The sequence below is a fragment of the Oryctolagus cuniculus genome, chromosome 4 (assembly GCF_964237555.1).
Source record: "Oryctolagus cuniculus chromosome 4, mOryCun1.1, whole genome shotgun sequence".
Lineage (NCBI taxonomy): Eukaryota > Metazoa > Chordata > Mammalia > Lagomorpha > Leporidae > Oryctolagus > Oryctolagus cuniculus.
Window position 1 is genome coordinate 60,794,117 of NC_091435.1, and position 22,005 is coordinate 60,816,121.

General features: G+C 37.0%; 1 protein-coding gene across 16 annotated transcripts in view; it reads right to left on the reverse strand.

The window, feature by feature from the left end:
• CBLB (Cbl proto-oncogene B) overlaps window positions 1-22,005 on the reverse strand; it is a 234,635-nt gene that overhangs the window by 93,438 nt on the left and 119,192 nt on the right. For 15 of the 16 annotated variants that reach the window (XM_070072032.1, XM_008267006.4, XM_070072028.1 and 12 more), the window contains 3 exons: window positions 12,323-12,479; window positions 5,139-5,260; window positions 1,054-1,191 (listed from right to left, as the gene is read on the reverse strand). Coding sequence is in view for 15 of the 16 variants with exons in the window: in XM_008267006.4 (XP_008265228.1) it covers window positions 1,054-1,191; window positions 5,139-5,260; window positions 12,323-12,479 (417 nt within the window). In the remaining variant the exon portion in view is untranslated. Of the gene's footprint in view, window positions 1-1,053; window positions 1,192-5,138; window positions 5,261-6,295; window positions 6,321-12,322; window positions 12,480-22,005 lie in introns of those variants that run through there. The other variant, XM_051819107.2, reaches the window with a different exon arrangement.

The following is a 22,005-nucleotide window of genomic DNA, read 5'->3' on the forward strand; positions in this document are numbered from 1 at the left end:
CCCAGGCACGTTAGCAGGGAGCTGGATAAGAAGTGGAGCAGCCAGGATTCAAACTAGCACCCATATGGGATGCTGGCCTCACAGGCAGCAGCTTTACCTGTTACACCTCAGAGCCAACTCCAATGCTTACGACTTTAAAAACACATTCTTTTTCTTTGTGTAGGATCTTGAACAGATCCTACCAATTTTTCACCTTTTTTTATATTCTTCTGTAATTACAATGTAAAACATTAAACTGAAATCATTTGCTTTTGCTAACTCAGTGGACTTCTATGGCTTAGTTTTATAGCGCAATCCATAATGCAGCAAGTCAGATCCCTGGTACTCTAAGTGGGTAAGCAAAGCAAATGGCCAGAGAAGGCAGCATTATGAATTGACATTGAGTACAAGAAAAGGAAGCAGAGAATGACATTACAGAATGTGTAAGAACCTCATGTATTGATCAGGAAGGTGTTTAAGAGATCGTCCAAATCTTGTGTGCAAGTGAGATGGGGGAGTCATTATTAATCTAAACACAAAGGAGAAGAATTACCCAAGTTTTTATAGAGGACAGAGAAACTACACTTAGTTATTGACAAGGCATTCTGTAACATGGATTCATTATTTTTGTAAATAAATGAAGGGTATAAAGAGAGAAAAGACAGGAATGAAACGGAGAAAGAAAAGCATTCCAGTTAAAAAGTCAAAGCAGCACTCTGAGGGTTACATGAAGCACCAGAAATCAATGATTCCCCAAAATTTAATATATAAACAACTTTACATTACACCTATATATCTATAACCTTCTTTTCCTATGAAAAATAAAATAACTCATGCTGTAATTTGATGTTGGAATGTATCAGCTGTCACATAATTAGATTTAAATAATTAGGTTATTTTAAAATGACTACTTAAAGCAATGAAAAATAACAACTGAGCATCCATTTCTTGGTCTTGAGATAAAGAGCAAACAGCCAGATCATCAGCAGTTCTATCCATTCTCTCTAATGCAAAGCGGTCTATTTTTTACAGTTATGAATCACAAGCACCCTCACTTCCACTTCTCATACTTACAATCCTTCCCTGCTGCCATCAATCAGGGCTTGAAATAAGGGCTTATTATGAGGTATTGTCTGTAAGATATTGCCATCCCCAGTCACATAGCCAATGGCCCACTGTCCCAATCGCGTGCAGCTTAACCGGAAAATATAGCTACAAAATAGGAGAAAATTATGCTTATTCATATTCAAAATGCAAGTCAACTCCTAAACAATTTTTTTAGCTTTAGCTGTTTTAAGGAAAATATTAAAGATGATCTTTTATAATTCCTTATATAAATTTTTATCAATTATTTTATCAAACAACACTGTACCTCTCCCATTTATTATCAATCTGTGGAAGAAACACTGATAATCTTTCCATTTAAAAATCTCTACCGATCTGTGAGAGAAATAAATTAAGTAGTAAACTTTCAAGAGATTTGTAACCATCGCCATCAGGGATGCTGAGAATGAACATGTTGGTGGCACAAAAAGCCCATGACATAAGTCATTCCGTGGGAAGTATCATTATGTGTTCAAAATTGCGTATCTCAAACCTGTTCTCTTTATATTAAAATGTAGATATTGGAAATAATCTTAAAATTTTTAAAAAATTAAAAATAAGTACACATTTATCTACTTCAGATAGAAGCTGAACCAGTTTCTATTGTAGAATTCAATATATCACTTCACAATTGAAACAAAATTATGCAATTTATTTGTGAAATCACTTTGTTTAAAAATACCTTTTGTCTCAAGAATTTCAATCATTCATCTTAAATTTTAAAAAAACTCAAAAGAGCCGAACTATATTAATTAAAAAGCAAGACAGATGAGTTCATGGTTGTTATCTAATCCTACCAAGTTCAGTATCTTAGATGCAACAGGAAGTCAAAATAGTACAACATACAAATCAAATAAAAGACAAGTTCCTAAAAATCTATCCCCAGGGAGAGGAGACTATGACTTGGCTTTAAATTCATCACTATCATATATTTATTCATTTAGTTATTTATCTGCTTATTTCTGTTTAGATTATTTCTCTAATTATACCTAGTCTTGCCCACATGATATTCATGTCTGATTTTACAACCCATTAATCAAAGCAAGTCAACTGAAATCTCTTGGCTATATTTGAGCTGCTATACGTATGTGGCAGAATTAAATATTTCTGTTCAATATACTTTAGTTACTAACAAACCAAACACTGTGAAGGAAATGTCAAAAGATATCATTTAGCATAGTTAATGACTATGAAGTCACTGGATTTAATTAGCTTATTTAGTACTCTAAAATGATTTTGTATTTAAAGAAAATTAGGTCTTTAAAGAAAAGATTTCAGGCTTTATGTTTCAGAACTTCATATTGGGGATAGAACTTTGCTGAAAGACATTTTCCAGGTAGTCTAAGAACACTTTCCTTTAGATTACATAAAAATAGGACACTAACTTGTCAAAAACTGGCATCCTCACTCAGATGATCAGATAAAATAGTTTCACACAAACTAATGGCTGTGATGCTATGGGAAGATCCAAAAATATACAAAGTCACCATAAATTATAATTTGGAAGATCATTATTAAGCTATTAAAAATTAATATAATTCCTTCAAATGAAGAGTCAAATGTCAAAATACTACACACAGCTGTGTGTATCATAGATGTCAGAACTTGCAGAGAATGCTATGAAAATGAAGAAAATAATTACAAGTAGCATTTTAGTAAGTTTAAAAGTAATTCCAAATTTATTAATATATTAAGAATCTCATATAATACTTTAAATCATACTTGTGAAATTGCTGTGTTAAATTAATATCCTTTTCTGTTGTCCTAAACATTGTGTTAGGGTGATGTTTCTGAAACTGATTATATCAAAAAAGGTTTAAAAGGTTTATACAGAGAAGACATTAGTACTAACAGTATAAGAGCCACCATATGGCTTTTTAGAACAACTTCTTCCTCTCTTCTACTGCTTTCCTTTGTCATTATATTTGCACAACATTTTTACATGATTATGTTGCTGACACTTTTGCTGGTAGCTACCCCTACCCAACCTTATGAGTAAATTGTTGTTTTATTTTTAGCACTTTTTTCCTCTTAAATGGCATACTTAATATAAACAAATAGATTTATTTCATGTTGAGTGGGTGGTTTAGAGTTCAAGGCCAACCATTAACACTAAGAGCCAGACAGTGTACATTTCATCTAGATTTTCAAATGTAACTTCACTAGGTAACTAATGTTTTATTAGTTGGAACCCAAAGAATTCACAAGCTAAAGAACTCAAATGTCCATGGAATAGACACAACTATTTTCTTCACAGTAAAGTCAAGGAGGTGGAACAGTTTCTGAGAAAAGATCAGTTAAAAACAGATATCCTACAAACTAAATGGATACCAAAATGATTTGTTCATTGTAATACTTTTCTTCCCAACACATTTTAAATATACACATCACACTTTACACATAACATACTACAGTCTATTTATTTCATTTTTTAACTATGGGGCAATATCCTTTAATGAAACAAAATGATTCACCTAAGCGACTGTCAACGCACAAATTATCTGACCTGCTCTCAAGGTCCCAATGAAAATTAACTCTGAAGATGTCAACAGGAGCTAATTTTTTGTACTTCTTGGTATATACCATTTAAATTCTTAAAAAGGAAAAAATGTGGAAATGTTCATTATGGCAGAGATGAAAGGAATCAAAACTACTAGCTTATACAAACACCATATGTGCTACAAATCGAATAAAAATGATGCTTAAAAAAAGGAAGACTTAAAAACAATTCATCCCAGGGCGGGCGCCGCGGCTCACTAGGCTAATCCTCCGCCTAGCGGCGCCGGCACACCGGGTTCTAGTCCCGGTCGGGGCGCCGGATTCTGTCCCGGTTGCCCTTCTTCCAGGCCAGCCCTCTGCTGTGGCCAGGGAGTGCAGTGGAGGATGGCCCAGGTGCTTGGGCCCTGCACCCCATGGGAGACCAGGAAAACCACCTGGCTCCTGGCTCCTGCCATCGGATCAGCGCGGTGCGCCGGCCGCAGCGCGCCGGCCGCGGCGGCCATTGGAGGGTGAACCAACGGCAAAGGAAGACCTTTCTCTCTGTCTCTCTCTCTCACTGTCCACTCTGCCTGTCAAAAATAAAAAATAAAAAAAAAAATAAAAAAAAATTCATCCCTAAAGTGAAATGATTTCTATTTTGAAGTCAGTATACTTATGGCCATTGTAATTATATCTCCTCATAGAATGTGAGGAATCTGCAAACAAGTTTCTAGCCTTCCTGTTGCTGTACACAGTACTCTGCTGCCGCTGTAAAGGCATAGCAGCACAAATGTCTACAAATGGGTCTAATACAGTTCTAAATGGAATATATGGGAAATGCTCTGAACCAGGTTCCAGACAGATCTTCTGATCCCAGATCTGCCATTACAAATGTATGATGCCTGTCCAAAAGCAGAGGGGCTGACCATCAACCTTTGTGAGTAACTCAGCTTTTTTTCTGAAAAAAAAAAATAAATAAATAAATAAAACAGATTTGGAGTCTGCAAAGATATTTTCAAGGCCCCAGAACTGGTATAGATTCTAACAATGGGCTGATATATATTTATGTACTTATATGCACATATCATATACTTATATGAATATGTATATGCATTAACAGGAATAAATATTTTCTTACATGTATTTATCATAAATTTTAACTGAACACCTCAAAACATCCTAAATAATAAACATAAAAACTGATCTACTTATTTTATCTGGAGCACTATATACAAGCATTCAAATATCCATATGTAATTTTGTACACAAATGTATGTATCACAGAAACTGTCAATATGTCCAAATCCTTCTCTGACTTAAAGAGCAAAACTCTGAGGATTAATGAATCTATTAAATTTATCAAATTGCATAGTAGCACATCCATTTTCACATTATAAACACAAAGTTTCAGCAGCACACTGAATCAATTTAAAGTGTTCAATAAAAAAGCACTCTTTCTGGATTTTCCAGATACCCAATCAGTAACACCAATGAGCATTACTGATTTACTTAGGAATGAACCATAGAGGAGTTTATCTTTATATACAGCACATAATATCATTGCTAAAATGTCTTACCTTCCAGGTTTGGTGCTGTATTTTTGTAGTCGTGCTTTAACTTCATCATACGTGAGAAATGCCATGTAACCCGGATGTGTGACAGCTAAGAAATTCCAATTCCGTAAAATAGAGCCCCATGGCTAAAAATATAAATTTTAGAAGATATAATCTAGAAAACATCAGCTGTCAATTACATGCCAACCCATCATTTAACCACTTAGTGAAACTCTCCAGGATATTTTTAAAGTTAATATGAGCTTATATGGTTTATGTGAACCTTGGGAATCTAAGAAGAAAAATGCAACAGCTTATTCTTTGTTAAAGAAATGTGATTAGGAAGTGCTATGGTTTGTCCCCACTGAAACTCAGGTTGAGGCTTAATTTTTTAATACAGCAGTACTGGGAGTGAGGGAAAGGTAGTTGGTGTTTGGGTCATGGAGTGGGGCCCTTGTGAACACCTGCCCCAGAAGTGAGTGGGTTCTCTTTCAGAGGCAGGCTAGCTGCTGCCACAGGTGGCTGTTACAACGCCAGTTACCCCTCCTGTTTTGTTGCTTGGCATGTGTCTGCTTTGCCCTTCTTCTTTCCACGAGAACAGTACAAGGGTCTCATGAAAAGCTGAATAGATGCCCAGACTATGCTCCTGGACATCCTAGCAAAAATAGTCCTCTTTTAAAAATAAATTATCCAGGTTCACGTTTTCTACTAGAGCAATGGGAAATGGACTAAGACGCACAGAAAACAAATTCCTTAAAAATAGAGAAGAGGCAGCAAAAAGGAAAACCACACAATCTCTTCTGTACAGATTCTATTCTCAATATAGCACTTATGATCCTTTTGACACATAAATCACACAGCTCTTATGCTCAAATATCTTCTGTTTTTAAATGGAAGTCAGTTTTTATAAGGACAAGGTCTTGATCACTTGGCCTAGTAGGGTCTGCCCCACTTCTCTTTCAGTCCCCATCTTCTAGCCGCTCCCACTTTGTACATCTTCTACAGCCTTGCAGGCCTCTTTGCTATTGGCTGGAATACAGAAGCTCCCATCCACTTCTGCACCTTTGTACTTGCTGAGAACTTTATCTCAATTTCCTTCCCTAAATACCCATGTGACTCCTCTCTCTAAGTGACACTCCTTCAATGAGACCTTCTCAAACCAGACTATCTAAAACTGTTACCTGTTGTCATATTCCTTATCTCCACATATATCTACTGTGTTAGTACTGCCTCTCCAGGTGTCTCACCGAATACACTAAAAAAAAACATAAAGAATTTAGGTGTTTTGGCAAAGGCTATACATTAGACCAGAGCTACCTAAAGGCAAGGATGTGCCTGTTTTGCTCAATCCCTTGCAACACAAAGACCTAGTCACATAGTCTGATCCACAGTAATGCAGAAAGAACTGTGTTTGATCAGTTCCTCCAAATAGTGACTTGTCTGAAGGCCGGTGTTTCTGCCATGGTAACAAGCTATTATATTCACATATGGTTTATCCTTACACGATCATAAAATTAGGAAAAGTTTATTTAGGATTTAAACATAAGTTACATAAGAAACCTTTCAAAAATATCGGGATTGCATCAAAATATCAATCTCACTTATCTAATCTGTTGTCCCTTCAGTTACTATGGCAGGAGAAAAAGGCCATCAATGACAGAAAAATGAGCTTGAGGGTGTGAATGAGTATCTGCAGTATTTTTCAGTTGGAAGCTACATTTGTTCCAAGGAATTGGCAGCACACTCTGTCTATTGTGCCAGATTCTAAACTCCTATCTTGTATGTGAAAGAGAAAAAAAAAAAAAAGGTATTTTATGTTGTCAAGTTCAAGGTGTTGAAATAGTCTTCCTAGCCACAATTATTGGTAGAGAGTTCCTGCTTTTGTTTGCTTTGAGACTTGTTCCTCATAATTGTTAAGCAACTTTCAAATTTACAAGGCGAAATTCTTCAAGAGTTACATCCCTTGAGACAAAGATAACAAAGGAAAGAACGATTTAGTAATAAAGATGGTTGTTGTTGCTGGTTTACCTACTTATTTATTTATTTATTTATTTTGGCTTTTTTGACATTAAGAAAAAAATCTTCTGGGTATTTCCCCATCATACTAAAATACGTAATCGTAATTTTTAAAGGAAATCTGGAGAATGCTAACATGAGAGGTTCTGTTTATATAATTGAAAAAAATGTTTTTAATTTTCTTCTTAAGGCATGACTAAATATTGCATAAAACAATACTTGGAAACATATGTTAAAAAAAACAGAAATAATTGTTCATCTAGACACTGGGTTTTGTTTTTTGTTTTGCTTCTTGACTTAAAAAGAATAAGGATGGAAAGAATATAAAACAAATATTTCAGTCATTTCCACACAAATTAATTGAAGGGTTGTTGAACAATACTGAACTTTATAAAGAGTCAATTCACAGATTAAAATACGAGTAAAAAAAAAATGAAACTGGAGTTTAAAGTCAACTGCTGCAGTATTAAGCAACCACTGGTTAGTACATAATCCAGAAGGCTAGCTCCTAATTGCAAAAATATTTATGTAATAGAATGAGTCTGTGTACTACTTTTCTTGTTAATGCAACCCACTCAGAACAGTCAGAAACATGTGGTACTTTTGCATTTTGTTTTTCTTTTTAAAGTATCTTGCAAACTAATGGCTAAAAGAACACAAAACAAAATGCTTTGGAGAATAGGAACTATATTCAGAATTTGTTTCTTAATGGAATTATTTTCTCCACACATGAACACAAAACTATTTGGAGATATTCAAATGAGTACAGAAATAATGATGTAAATTAAAGAAATGAGTCTCTCCATTCTCTCAAAATTTACTACTTTCAAGAGCCAATTACTGACTTACAACTTAATTTGGAATAAGAGGGCCCTTGGCTTGCTTGCCCAGATATTCTCTATAATATTTAAGTTATACAAGTTTCATGTATTTCATATATATAAATTTAGGAACAAAGTGACACTTCCCCTCTATCCTCCCTCTCACCCACACTCCAACCCCCCCCCCCCACATTCCTACTTTTAATTTTTACAAAAAACTATTTTCAGCTTACTTAATGATCATTATAGTTAACCCCACACTAAGTAAAAGAGTTCAACAAATAGTATGAAGAAAATGAAAAAAAAAACAGCATAACATTGTTCCTCAATGGAAGACACAAGGGCTGTAAACAATCAACGAATCTCAGAATGTCTATTTCCCTGTAATACATTACATTGTCAGGTATATCTGTTTTCTATAGCTAAGGATTTTCCTCCTCTTCTTTTTTCTCCCTATTCCATCGATGCTATGTATTCCAGAGTCAGTAGGATATTCCCCCTAACAGGTCCTGCATATTCTGCAAACCCTGAAATTTAGTGCCCACTTCTCAACAACCCACTCTTAATAGTGGTTAAAATTTAAGAAAAAAATGGGAGCAGTTGTCAGGGAGAGAGAGAGAGAGAGAGAGAATGGAGAAACAAAATTCCTTGGAGTCCATTCCAGGACTTCAGCACATGCCAATCCTAGCATCTCTCAAGTATCTGGAGAGGAGAAAAAGAGGAGGAGTGAAGAAGAAATGAGGGAAGTAACCATATAACTATAGCAACAGCTTTCTGATGACGCCCTGGCATTTGTTCAAGTTTGACTTGGAAATAAGGAAGAGGGAAAAGAGGAGGAAATCTTTCTTATTCATTCATTTGCTATGCAATTTCAACCTCATCTCTTGGCCACTGACTCCATCTTCGAGCCTTTATGCTAATTTCTCTACCTCTGAACTCAAATCCTGAGAGTGTACTTTACTGTCAGATTCACTCTGCTAAATACCTTACCTCCACCCCAATAATTCAGCACCAGAGGAATTCACTGCCAATTAATCATCAATATTATGCTACAGTAGAATATGTTTATAAAGTTACAGTATTAACTTATACTTTTCATACAGAATATATAAACATATGAATTTTATAAATTTAAGAAAATTATCACTCAATTTGTGAAGTTTTGTAAAAAATGAAAGATTGCCAAGTTCAAATGCAGAACTAATCTCACCATATGTTAAGGCAGATGTATGATCATGGTCCAAGCATCTGAATAATGAGCACAGAAACAAAACAAAGGGAAAAATCTCAAAAAATAGAGAGTTCTTCAACTACTTCTGGAATTTTGTGTTTCTTAAGAGATTGGGCATTCTCTAGCTCATGTAAGGTTTGGTTTACTTTACTTTTCATAGTAATTCTACTTTAAAAGGTGTCTTACATCTCTCACCTCCGTGAACAGAAAGAATGTATAAAATACCTTCTGAGGTTTAAGATTACTTTAGCTGTTTTTAAAGTAAAACAGCTTATAAGAAAATATGTGCCCATATTAAGCAGCAGTTTGGGTAAGCATTTAACCAACATTAAGTCACCCTCACACTTCTAATATATTAACTCTGAGGCATTCTAGCACTTAATACCCATGCTCCCAAGTCATCCTGGCTCCCCACAAAAACACATAATTCCTAGAATGAGCAGTTCGGTTTAATGCATGAAAATTACTTTTGCAGTCTACATTCACCAGCTCTGAAGACGCAAAGCCCTCACTATCAGAATGTCTTCTACCATGATAAACAGAAGAATGTACTGTAAATTTATCAGAAGTCTTTAAGGAAAGGAGAGCTGCAATGATGAAATGATCAGTATCAAGTAATAACTTTTTTTCTAAAACTATCTCAATATCCTTAAAAAACAGACAGCATATATTTACCCAGAGAATAATGACCAAACTACTATAAACTTACAAGAAGCAAAAGCATGCTTCCTGCATTAATTTATCTGTTTTTTATCTTATACATGTGGTAGAACTATGACTTTGAAATTGTAATGAAGTAAAATGTACCCTATGCATGTTGGTGACAGAAGTTAATTTGTCTCCTATTAACGGGTTTTTTACAAATTAAATGCTGTTTTCTTACATAAATGTTGTTTTCTTACATAAGTCAGTCACTCGATCCTTGCTGGCTTGTGCCAAGCAGAGTCATAAATCAGACAAGTAAAATTCACATAGCAGGGAAAACAGAAAACCTGCATTAGACTTCAACATTTATTGAAAGCATGTTTCAAGGAGAATAAATCTTACTTCAGATGAAAATAATAAAAATTCTATCGGAATATAAGTAACCCTGGTTTCTGATCAACTTACCTCACTTGCTATATAATTTGCATTGCCGGAATCACCAGAATAAAAAGACACTTTCATTTTCTAACTACTTGGGTTGAATTCCATGTCAGTGGCACAGGCAAACTTAAAACACAAATTTCAGTTCTCCACGTTCAGTGTTAATTCCATTAAGCCAAGAAAACACCAAAATGACCACATCCATGGAATGTTACCTACTTCTGAGGACTATGTGAATACAATTATAAAGGACTGATGAAAAAACAAAAATGGGCAGGTGGTAAGAACAACAGTTAAGATGCACTCCTCCCAAAGGGCTGACACTGTGGTGTCACACTGTGGTAAAACCATTGCAGGGCCCACATCCCATATGGGCGCCAGTTCGAATCCCAGAAGCTCCATATCTGATCCAGTTCTCTACTAATGTGGAAGATAGCCCACGTGCTTGGGCCCCTGAACTCACATGGGAGGCCCAGAGACTTCTGGCTCCTGGCTTTGGCCTGACTCAGCCCCAACTGCTGCAGCCTCTTGGGAAGTAAACTGACAGATGAGAGATATTCTCATTCTCTCACTCTCTCTCTCCCTCCCTCCCTGGAATCCTGCCTTTCAAATAAATAAATAAACCTTAAAAAAAAAAAGACCCATTCCTTATCAGACTGCCTGGGTTTGAGTTTCAGCACTGCTCCCATTCAGCTTCATGGCAATCAGCACCTTAAGAGGTACCAGGCGATGAACTATTTAGTCCTGCCATCCACGTGGGATATCTGGATGGAGCAAGGGGATCCTAGCTTTGGCCTAGCCAATCCCACCTGTTACGGGTATTTGGGGAATTAATTAGCAGATGAAAGATCTATATATTCTTTTTCTTTTATCTTTTCTCTTCTTCTCTCCATTTATCTTCTTTCAGATAAACAAAACAATGAAGAAATAAAAATTAATACTATAAAACAAAAATAACAGAACAGAAATGTTCACCTCAAAGTTATTTATATTAGCAAAAAGAAAAAAAAATTCAAATTTTCAAAAGCAGAGTTTTGTGAAATTAGTACTGACACAGCTGTATTTTTTTTAAAAGATTCATTTTATTTATCTGTAAGCTAGAGTTACAGAGAGAGGTAGAGTCAGAGAGAGAGAGAGAGAAAGGTCACCGACTGAGCTGGTTCACTCAACAAATGACTGCAACGGCCAGAGCTGAGCTGATCCAAAGCAAGAAGCCAGGAGCTTCCTCCGGGTCCCCCACATGGGTGCAGGGGCCCAAACACGTGGCCCATCTTCTACTGCTTTCCCAGGCCATAGCAGAGAGCTGGATCCGAACTGGGACTTGAACCTGTGCTCATATGGGATGCCAGCACTGCAGGCTGGGGCTTTAACCCACTGCGCCATAGCACAGGCATCCTGACATACAGCTTTAATGGAATATTATACTGGAACCAATAAATGAAAAACTATTTTGCTGAAGAATATTTATTGACATGCAAAAATGTTTATTATATATGGTAGAATGTGCACAAGTAATCTTTAAAATAGTAGGCTCCACAGTATATTCTTATACAAAACAGTTTGAAATTTCTAAGTTTTCTATTTTCCATCTCACAAAATGCAGAATACACAGGGAGAAGGTAGAAGGTGGAATACATCTCTGGCAGTGTATTGTATTTAATTGCATTAAAGGATAAGGATGTATTGTATAAGTTTCTGGGCTAAAAGATCTACAAAGCAAAGTGAGAGACTAAATAAATAGTTGAAATAAGCAATTTAATATTCAGCTCTTTCTATGCAAAACTAACAAGCAACTACAAGGTTTGCAGCACCTGATAGTCCAAATTTATGCCAAAGGACTCACTTTAGACAAATAGCAAAGAGAAAACACTTACCAACAAGAAAATTATATACTACCAAGAATGAGACTACTTTTCATCTGTTTGTACATATGTGTATGTGTATGCAAGAGAGACAGAGAAAACATATCACACACACACACACACACACACACACACACACAGGGAGGACTTGAGAAAAGGATGGGCAGAGAGACTAAGAAGTATAAAGCTTACCTGAAATAGCCTGGTGAAAATGTCAAATTCAAAAACTGAAATGTAATCATTGCAAGTTAAATCAATTGTTGATTTTAGAGCCATTGCTTCCAAGCCAGAGCTAATTTGATGGACTTCATGAAGGCACTGTCTGAATACTTTCCACGGTACAATAGTTCTGCACAAAGGGAAGAAAAATGAGTAATTGAATCAAGTGTCATTTAAGACATACCTGCCATGGAAAAGGCACAATTCAATTATAAAATTAATATAATTGTATTTGCATTAAAGGATAAATAGTTGAGGATGTTCATAATTCAGATCATATGCGGTGGACTCTGCTAAGTTGATAATTTTGCATTTGCTAAGAATATGACAAAATTTAAATCAATTTTTCCTCAGTCTTTTTTTTTTTTTTTTTTTTTTATCAAGATAGCTCTAGAAATACATCACTAAGAAGATGCTATGGTCAAAGTTCTATGTGTCGGCTAGTGCCGCGGCTCACTTGGCTAATCCTCCACCTGCAGCACCAGCACCCCGCGTTCTAGTCCTGGTCGGTGTGCCGGATTCTGTCCCAATTGCTCCGCTTTCAGTCCAGCTCTCTGCAGTGGAGGATGGCCCAAGTGCTTGGACCCTGCACCTGCGTGGGAGACCAGGAGGAGGCACCTGGCTCCTGGCTTCGGATTGGCGCAGTGCGCCGGCCATAGCGACCATTAGGGGAGTGAACCAACAGAGGGAAAACCTTTCTCTTTGTCTCTCTCTCTCTCACTGTCTAACTCTGCCTGTCAAAAAAAAAAAAAAAGTTCTATGTGTCACAGCACTTTCATTTTTGTACATTAAGGTTATTTAGCTATGAATCATAATTAAATTCTTCCTCTATTTTCTTAAAATAGTCCTGAGATGATGATGGGTCCACACAATAGCAGGGGACCTTTATTCAATGCACAAAATAATAATGTGTATACAGCATTTTAAGAAAGTTAAGGTCAGAGGTCATAAAAATATTACTCCCATCACCCTGATGTTTTCCACAGAGATCAACAACACACACAATCTAAGCTTTCATATCAGTACACAGAGAAACCTTAGTTTTTAAGATAACTACAAACCGCTACCTCATGCCTTTAGCCAAAATATGTTAATCAACTTTTTTTATTAAATATATGCAAAAACCTTTAATAGTTAATGCAATCACGTGAGTAAAAATCTTAGAAGAGTCTACAATAGTCCAGGGCAAGGTCTCTCCCCTTAACCAGCCCCTGCCTGACCAGTTTCCAACATTCACTCACTCTCCTCTACACTATACAATGAGTAACATCTTAAGCATGTTTTAGCTAACCTTTCTCCATTTAGAACACACAGTAAGAACTGGAAAGGCCTTTGCCTAAAACAGATGAAACCATTATTTTTTAAATTTTTAAAGTGCAGTTCTTAAAATAGAACAGCACAAGAACAATAGTCATTCTCTTAAAAGACAGCAAATACTTAAAGTTTAGGTTTTCCTTTACCAATTTCTCTTGAGAAATATGAGATTCCTGCAGAATGGACTGAATTCTGCTTGGTCACATCCTATGCCAAGCTTCCCAATGAGGCATCACCATTAGGTACAACACTGATATTCATTAACAATCATCTAAAGCAGTGGTTGTCAAACTTTAGCAAACATCTAAGTCATCAGAGGAGACTGTTAACACGGAGACTACTGATACCCAACTGAATATATTCTCATTTGTAGGACTGGCATATGGCCTGAGAATTTACAGTTCTCTCCAAAGTTCCCATGTGATGCTGATGCTGACGATCTAGACACCTTGAGAGTCACTAATCTATTAAACAATAAGTTAAGGCAGTGCTGGGAAATATGACCATGGAAATACAAGATAACCATCTTTGCGCATGAAGAACACAAACATTTGGGGTAGAAATAAAATTTGTAACATTTAAAAATTATGAAGGAGGTGGATATAAGAAGTGTTAGTTGATGGATAGAAAAAAAAGGCCTGGAAGAATCTAGAAAAGGCATCTGGGAAGTGGCAGGAATGAATCATAAGAGTGGCTTGCATGACCAGGCTGTATTTATAAGAAAGTTTAGGTTTAATGTACCATCAAAAGAAGAAAAATATGAGGCTTAATACCTCAGAAGGCTCTTCTCTATGTATGAACAAAACAGGAAACCACAGACAACTAAAGAGAGACACCACATCAGACGCCATTTAGAAGAAACTGACGTCAGGCTCTGATTAGGTTAACAAAATGATGTGTTTTAAAAGAACAAGGAAAATTTTAATAACATTAGAAATCTATTGATTTATAGTAAAATATAAACATACAATTATGTCTTGCTTCATTACATTTACCATGGACATAGTGCCAAAGAAGCATATTTGTCTTTCCCAAAGTAAAGTCTCCACTATTCAACACATAAAAGGGACATGAACCATAATATTCAGAGTGAAAAGAGTTAATCAAAGATCTACTATACCATTGAAAAATGGTATTGATGTTATCTTTGGTCTAGAAAAGCTACAAAACTTTTCTTTTTTTGCTTTGTGTAGAAATTATAAAACATAAATAAATTGGCCAAATATAAATGTCAGGATTTTTTATACAAAGGATAGAAACAAAACCTAGCAAAATAGATACCTTCAATATGTTGCCATAAAAAAACTACTCGGCCGGCGCCGCGGCTCACTAGGCTAATCCTTCACCTAGCGGCGCCGGCACACCGGGTTCTAGTCCCGGTCGGGGCACCGGATTCTGTCCCGGTTGCCCCTCTTCCAGGCCAGCTCTCTGCTGTGGCCAGGGAGTGCAGTGGAGGATGGCCCAGGTGCTTGGGCCCTGCACCCCATGGGAGACCAGGAAAACCACCTGGCTCCTGGCTCCTGCCATCGGATCAGCGCAGTGTGCTGGCCGCAGTGCGCCGGCCGCGGCGGCCATTGGAGGGTGAACCAACGGCAAAGGAAGACCTTTCTCTCTGTCTCTCTCTCTCACTGTCCACTCTGCCTGTAAAAAAAAAAAAAAAACACCTACTCATCTAATATTTAACAAGCATCCAGAATATAACTTCTTTTCCCACAGCAACTTATAGAAATGTGCATACACACTTCTACAATTTTAATCTTACACATTAATTCAGAATAACAATTTACAACCAGGAAAGCATGTCCACAGTACTTAGGTAAATGAAACGATTACAGTTCACTTGTGATAAACTCAACATCCGAACAGGCACTCATGCAATGGAACTAACTCCCTGGAATTAAGAGAAGTAACATGGATAAAGAAGCTAAGGCAGTACTTGGTTAATTTATTGAATGCAAAATTTATGTAATAGATACTACTCCTTTGATCACGTTGCCAAAACACCACCCCCAGCCCGACCCCATGTGTAGGAGGTGTGTATCTAGTGGGCAGGAGTCCTAAGGGAAGGGGGCTCCCTGGGTGAAGTAATAGAAGAAGAAAATAAAGATGCCTTAAAAAAGTAAACAAAAAAAGCATTGTTCAAAAATGACTGCACATGGAGTCTAAACTTTCCAAAGAGAACTGCAAATTGCTACCACGTTCTTTCCTGTGTGGGGAGAATGGGGAGAGAGAGAAGGGATTTTTCACACCCTTAATTAAAGTCCAGCAACCGGACAGCAGTGATTTCTACTTCCTCTTTCCCTCGAGATGAAGTAAGAGGAAACATTAGTGGGAAATTGTTTCACAAACATGTACAAACTCCAGTGTGCGGCCAGAGACCTGGGCAAAGGCAAAGCAAAAGAGAAATGCATGGAACAGAATATAAAAGGGTCTATTAGGTTTCAAGCACTGGGGCTGGCATGGTGGCACAGTAGGTTGATCCTCCGCCTGCTGCGCCGGCATCCCATATGGGCACCGGTTCTAGTCCCAGCTGCTCCTCTTCCCGTCCAGCTCTCTGCTGTGGCCTGGGATAGCAGTGGAGGATGGCCCAGGTCCCTAGGCCCTTGCACCCTCATGGGAGACCAGCAGGAAGTTCCTGGCTCCTGGCTTCGGATCCGCACAGCTCTTGCTGTTGCGGCCATTTGGGGAGTGAACCAACGGAAGGAAGACTTTTCTCTCTGTTTCTCTCACACTGTCTGTAACCCTACCTGTCAAATAAATAAATAAAATCTTAAAAAAAAAAAAAAAAAAACAATTTCAAGCACTCACCAATCCAGAAATATTTTAAGTTGTTTATTTGCAATTTAAATTACAGTCCACATTTACTGCAAGTTCAAGTGATTTTACAATACACTGAAAGGCACAAACAACCGTCAATCCACAAAGAATGAAAAAAAAAAAAAAAGCGATCGGATGGGCACTGTAGCCCAGTGGGTATGGTGTTCCTTCCTATATCTGAGCATCTGGCTCAAGTACTGGCTCCTCTGCTTCCAACACGGCCTCCCGCTAATATAGCAGATGATGGCTCAAGTACTTGGTTTCCTGCCTCCCATATGGGAGACCTGGATGAAGCTCCAGGCTTTGACTTGGACCATAGTAAGCTGTTGTTTGGGCAGAAAGGAAGCAAAGGTTCTCTCTCTCTTATTCTCTCTCTCTTTGCATCTTCACATAAGTAAATTCTTTTTTTAAGTGACAGTTCTCATACCACATCATAAGAGAAAGACATCAGCATACAAAGCTATATTATAATTCTGTTAGTCTGACTATAAAAAAATCAAGAGTAATTATCTTTAAATGGCTTGAAAACCAGAGTACCCTTTCAGAGAAAACAAGATCACACACAGGTAAACAAAGCTTAAAAGGTATCAGCAGGTCAGCAACTAACAAATCATTGGATCAGCCAGGCTTGCCTCATTCTGGGTAAAGTGAAGCAGTACATCAGATACACTGATTTGAAAAATCCTCCAATCTTAAAATAAAATAAAAGATAATTACAGATGGAAACTTTTTCTTGAAACTACTGCTTTATTGGTAATGTAATAGAAAAAAAGAAATATGACACATACCATAGGTGAAAATTTCACAAAAGCTAGGTAGACTGTTTGGAAACAGAAGCTTTCAAATGCATCTGGTTTGAATGAGAACTTACACAGAACTTCTAAAAGGCAACTTGGCAACAAGTTTCAAAGTCTATAGTTTCACCTAAAAGCATACTTCTAGAGAATTTCATGTAAGGAAGTCATTTCCAAATACCAAGCATAGAACAATGCAAAGCTTCATGCGCAAGTTTCATCAATGCACTGTTGTTTATAATAGCAAAAAATTCAAAACAAATATGTTCACTTGTAACAAAATAATACATTCAGATATAAGAATATTTTATTTTTCAAGCTATTAAAATTGCGCAGCAAAATAATTTACTGTCATGTGAAAGTGTTTCACGGCACATTATTAAATGGGAATAGTAATTTCAAAACTGCTACAGCCATTGCTATTCAAAGTTCCAAACTATTTATAGTTTCTGGAATGATGACTACAAATGTTGAGTAATGATAAATGGAATGTGGAAAAATTACAAGTGATTCTTATTTTCAGGGTTGGTTTGTGGATTTTTTTTTTTTTTTTTTTTGACAGGCAGAGTGGACAGTGAGAGAGAGACAGAGAGAAAGGTCTTCCTTTGCCATTGGTTCACCCTCCAATGGCCGGTGCGCTGAGGCCGGCGCACTGCACTGATCCGATGGCAGGAGCCAGGTGCTTCTCCTGGTCTCCCATGGGGTGCAGGGCCCAAGCACCTGGGCCATCCTCCACTGCACTCCCTGGCCACAGCAGAGAGCTGGCCTGGAAGAGGGGCAACTGGGACAGAATCCGGTGCCCCAACCGGGACTAGAACCCGGTATGCCGGCGCCGCAAGGTGGAGGATTAGCCTAGTGAGCCGCGGCGCCAGCCCTGGTTTGTGGATTTTAACACTTGCTATCTTTCCTTTCTTCTCTCTCTCTCTCTCTCTCTCTCTCTATTTTATTTATTTGAAAGGCAGACTGGCTCATTCCCAAAATGGCTGCAATGACTTGGGTTGGTTCCAGCCCAAAGCCAGGAGCCCAAAACTCTACCCAGGTCTCACACAGGCATGGCAGAATGCAAGCACTTGGGCCATTTTCTGATTTTTCCCAGGTACCTTAATAGAAAGGTAGATGGAAAAGACAGTAGCCTGGTCCTGAAGTGGTGCTCATATGGTAGGCTGGTATTAAAGACCATGGCTTAACAAGTTGCACCACAACACCAGCCCCACGGCAGAAATTTTCTTATATGCTCTAGTAGATTAAAGGGGGAAAAGAGATATACTAAAAATGTTCTAAATATATTATATAATCATAGAAGGAATCAACTAAAAACATAAACAGTATCTGCCTATGACATCATTTTATATGTCAAAAAATACACAGGGCAAATTTTAAAGAGAATTGACCATGGTTGATGTCAGTATTAGTAGAACATATCTAGAATATAACATGTTAAACGTGATTTTTATATTGCTTTCTGATAAAACCAAATAAATAGGAATAAAGCTAACAGAAGATAAGCAAGGCTATAATACATATACACACACAAAATATGAAACATAAAATAAAGGGATATGACACTTAATAGATTTGTAGACACAGCATTACAAAAATGTCAATTCTCTCCTAAATGATTTACAGATTAACAAAACTCCAATAAAAAAATTAGAGGAGGTAAGGAAGTGTGTTTGTAGCAGTAGGTACATTGCCATTTGGGACATGGAAATCCCCTATGAAGTACCTGGTTTGGCTCTGGCTGCCTCTTCCTCCAATTCAACTTCCTGCTAATGTTTACCTTGGAAGCATTAGGTAAAGGCCCAAGTACTAGGGTCCCTGCCACCCACATGGGAGAACCATACTGAGTGCTGAGCTCCTAGCTTTGGCCTAGCCCAGCCCTGACTCTTGTAGGCATTTGGGGAATGAACCAGCCAATGGAAGATCTCTCTCTGTTCTTCCTGTTGTTTCACTTGGTTTCAAGTAAATCTCATTTATTTTAATTCAAAAATTCCACGAGGCATTTTTAATAGCAATTTATAAAATTATTCTAACCTTTATAAAGAAATATCAAGAGCAATATTTAACATGACAGTCTTCAATAAGCACAATAACAAGCTTACACTATGTGTTAATTAAGACTGTGACACAGGCACAAGGATAGACAAACAAGTTTCAGAAACAAATGTATTTGGGGCCAATGCTGTGGCTCAGCAGGTTAACGCCCTGGCCTGAAGCGCCAGCATCCCATATGGGCACCAGTTCTAGTCCCGGCTGCTCCTCTTCCAATCCAGCTCTCTGCTGTGGCCTGGGAAAGCAGTAAAAGAATTGCTTGGGCTCCTGCACCCGCGTGGGAGACCCGGAAGAAGCTCCTGGCTTCAGATTAGCACAGCTCTGGCCATTGCGGCCATCTGGGGAGTGAACCATCGGATGGAAGACCTCTCTCTCTCTGCCTCTCCTCTCTCTCTCTCTCTCTGCCTCTCCTCTCTCTGTGTAACTCTGACTTGCAATTAAATAAACACAAATCTTAAAAAAAAAAAGAAACAAATGTACTCACAGATGGACATTTGACCTATAAACATCAATAATATATGAACAGAAGCTGAGAAAAGATGAAATTTTTGAGAAATATTGGTGGGCCAAATGGATGTGTGTGTGTGTGTGTGTGTGTGTGTGTGTGATTGTGGGTGTCTGAAACTGAATCTTCACCCTTACCTCACATCATGTAAAATAAATTTTAAATGAATTTTTAGCTAAATATAAATGGTGAAATAATAAGGATTTTAGAAGGAATGTAAGAAATTATCTGTATTACTCTTGAAGAGGCAAAAAATTTAAATAGAATCTAAAGGAAAAGTAGATTAAAAACTTGTATACATGAGACGGTATCATTAACAAAATGAAAAAGGCACATTTTGAGAGAAATAATTTACACGAATATAATCAACAAAAGATGCACATCTGTTATTAATATATAAAAATGTCCAAAAATAAAGAAATTGGGTCAATTTTCATACATATGCAATAAAGGAAAATGAAAATGTTCACTAAACAAATAAAAGTGTGCTCAACTTCTTTACTCCTCAGGGAAATAAAAATTAAAAACACAATGACAGTCCATTCTACCACAACAGATCAACTTATTACAAAAAGATGAATGATATTTATAAAGCATTGGGGGAAAATATGAAGCAATAAGAACATTTAGGCACTATTCACAGATGATATAATTAAAACTATTTTGAAAAATTGTTTTGAAGTCCACTAAAGCTAAAACTATACATAAACCAGGGACCTTGCACTCACATATACCCAAAGAAAATATATATATATATATATTTAAAGTATGTAAAAGAAACACTTATAGCAGCATTATTAATAATAATGCAAAAGAGAAAGAAAATGTCCATCAACAGAATGAACAGATAAATTGTGGTAGAGCCAATAAAATAAAGCGAGAAGGATGAACAACATAATGCAACACATAAGAACAGAGCTGTATTTCATAAATACCATAAAGAAGCCAGATTTTGTTTTTAAAAAAGAGCATCACGACTCTGATGCAACAATACTGCTGGCAGTAGTCCTATCTGGGACTTGCCAAGGAATTGAGGGGAAAGACATTGGAATTTCAGGTTACCTATATACTTCCATATGTACTGGGTAGCATTTACATGTGTTCACTTTGTGAAAATTCCTCATCCTACATTTTCTACTTAGGCACTTTTGTTTATGTAAATCAAACATTATTTATCAATCTTTAAAAAATTACATTAAAATCCAAAATTAAAAAGGAAAGAAAGAAATGTGGGAATAGACAAAGTAACTGCCAGAAAACAATGAAGCCAATCAACATATTTCTTTGTTGGCTGTCTTGTGGCTGTGGTGGTAGCAGATTGATGAGAGTCGTTTAAAATCCACGCTAGCTCAGGAATATATATAATGTGATCTTGACATTAAAACAAACAGAAAACCTGTTTTAACTCCATTAAGCTATTCCTATTTTCACTTGGAGAATTTTACTAGAAACTTCACCTTGATCAACAAAGACATGTTCAGTGTCAGTACCTTTAAAGGGAGGGCTGGCTTTGTTCAGAAGATGATGAGATATTCATAAGATATTTAATATGTTCTGATTTTTATTATGAACGAAAATGCTTGTATTGCAATTCTTAAGTCTGTTGACATTTTGTTTACAGTTATTACTTAAATCCAATCTTGTTTGTAATGACTCTTTCTTAAAGGATATGGGAAGAGGTCCTTATCATGCTATTACTGCCTTTGCTGTTCCATCAATAAGGGAAAGGTAACTGTTTTCAAGCAATCCACAGAAAGAGCCTATCAGAGCCATTCTGGTCAGAGTTTCCAAATAGCAACTCATTTCTGATAGGATGGTAACCAAGGTTACCACAGACATTCATAATTACATCTAACCATGCTTTCTCAGAGACAAAAATTCCTGACTCTCAGAGAAACATACAGACACTGAATGCTTGTGATATATTTCTTCTCTTTACAGAAAAGCTCCTAACACTTTGTCTACAGTGCAAACAAGCATACTTCTCTGTATGGTGGACATATATTCTCATTTTCTATTTGGAAACCTAAATTTAGAATCACAACAATTTTTATATAATTGTAGGAAAAAGGATAAAAGTTTGTTCAGTCTTATTCTTGGTTTTCTCAGTGACTTCCTCCTCGTGGCAGATTTGATGCTTTCTATTTCTAGTCTCACACCCTAACCATTGAAAA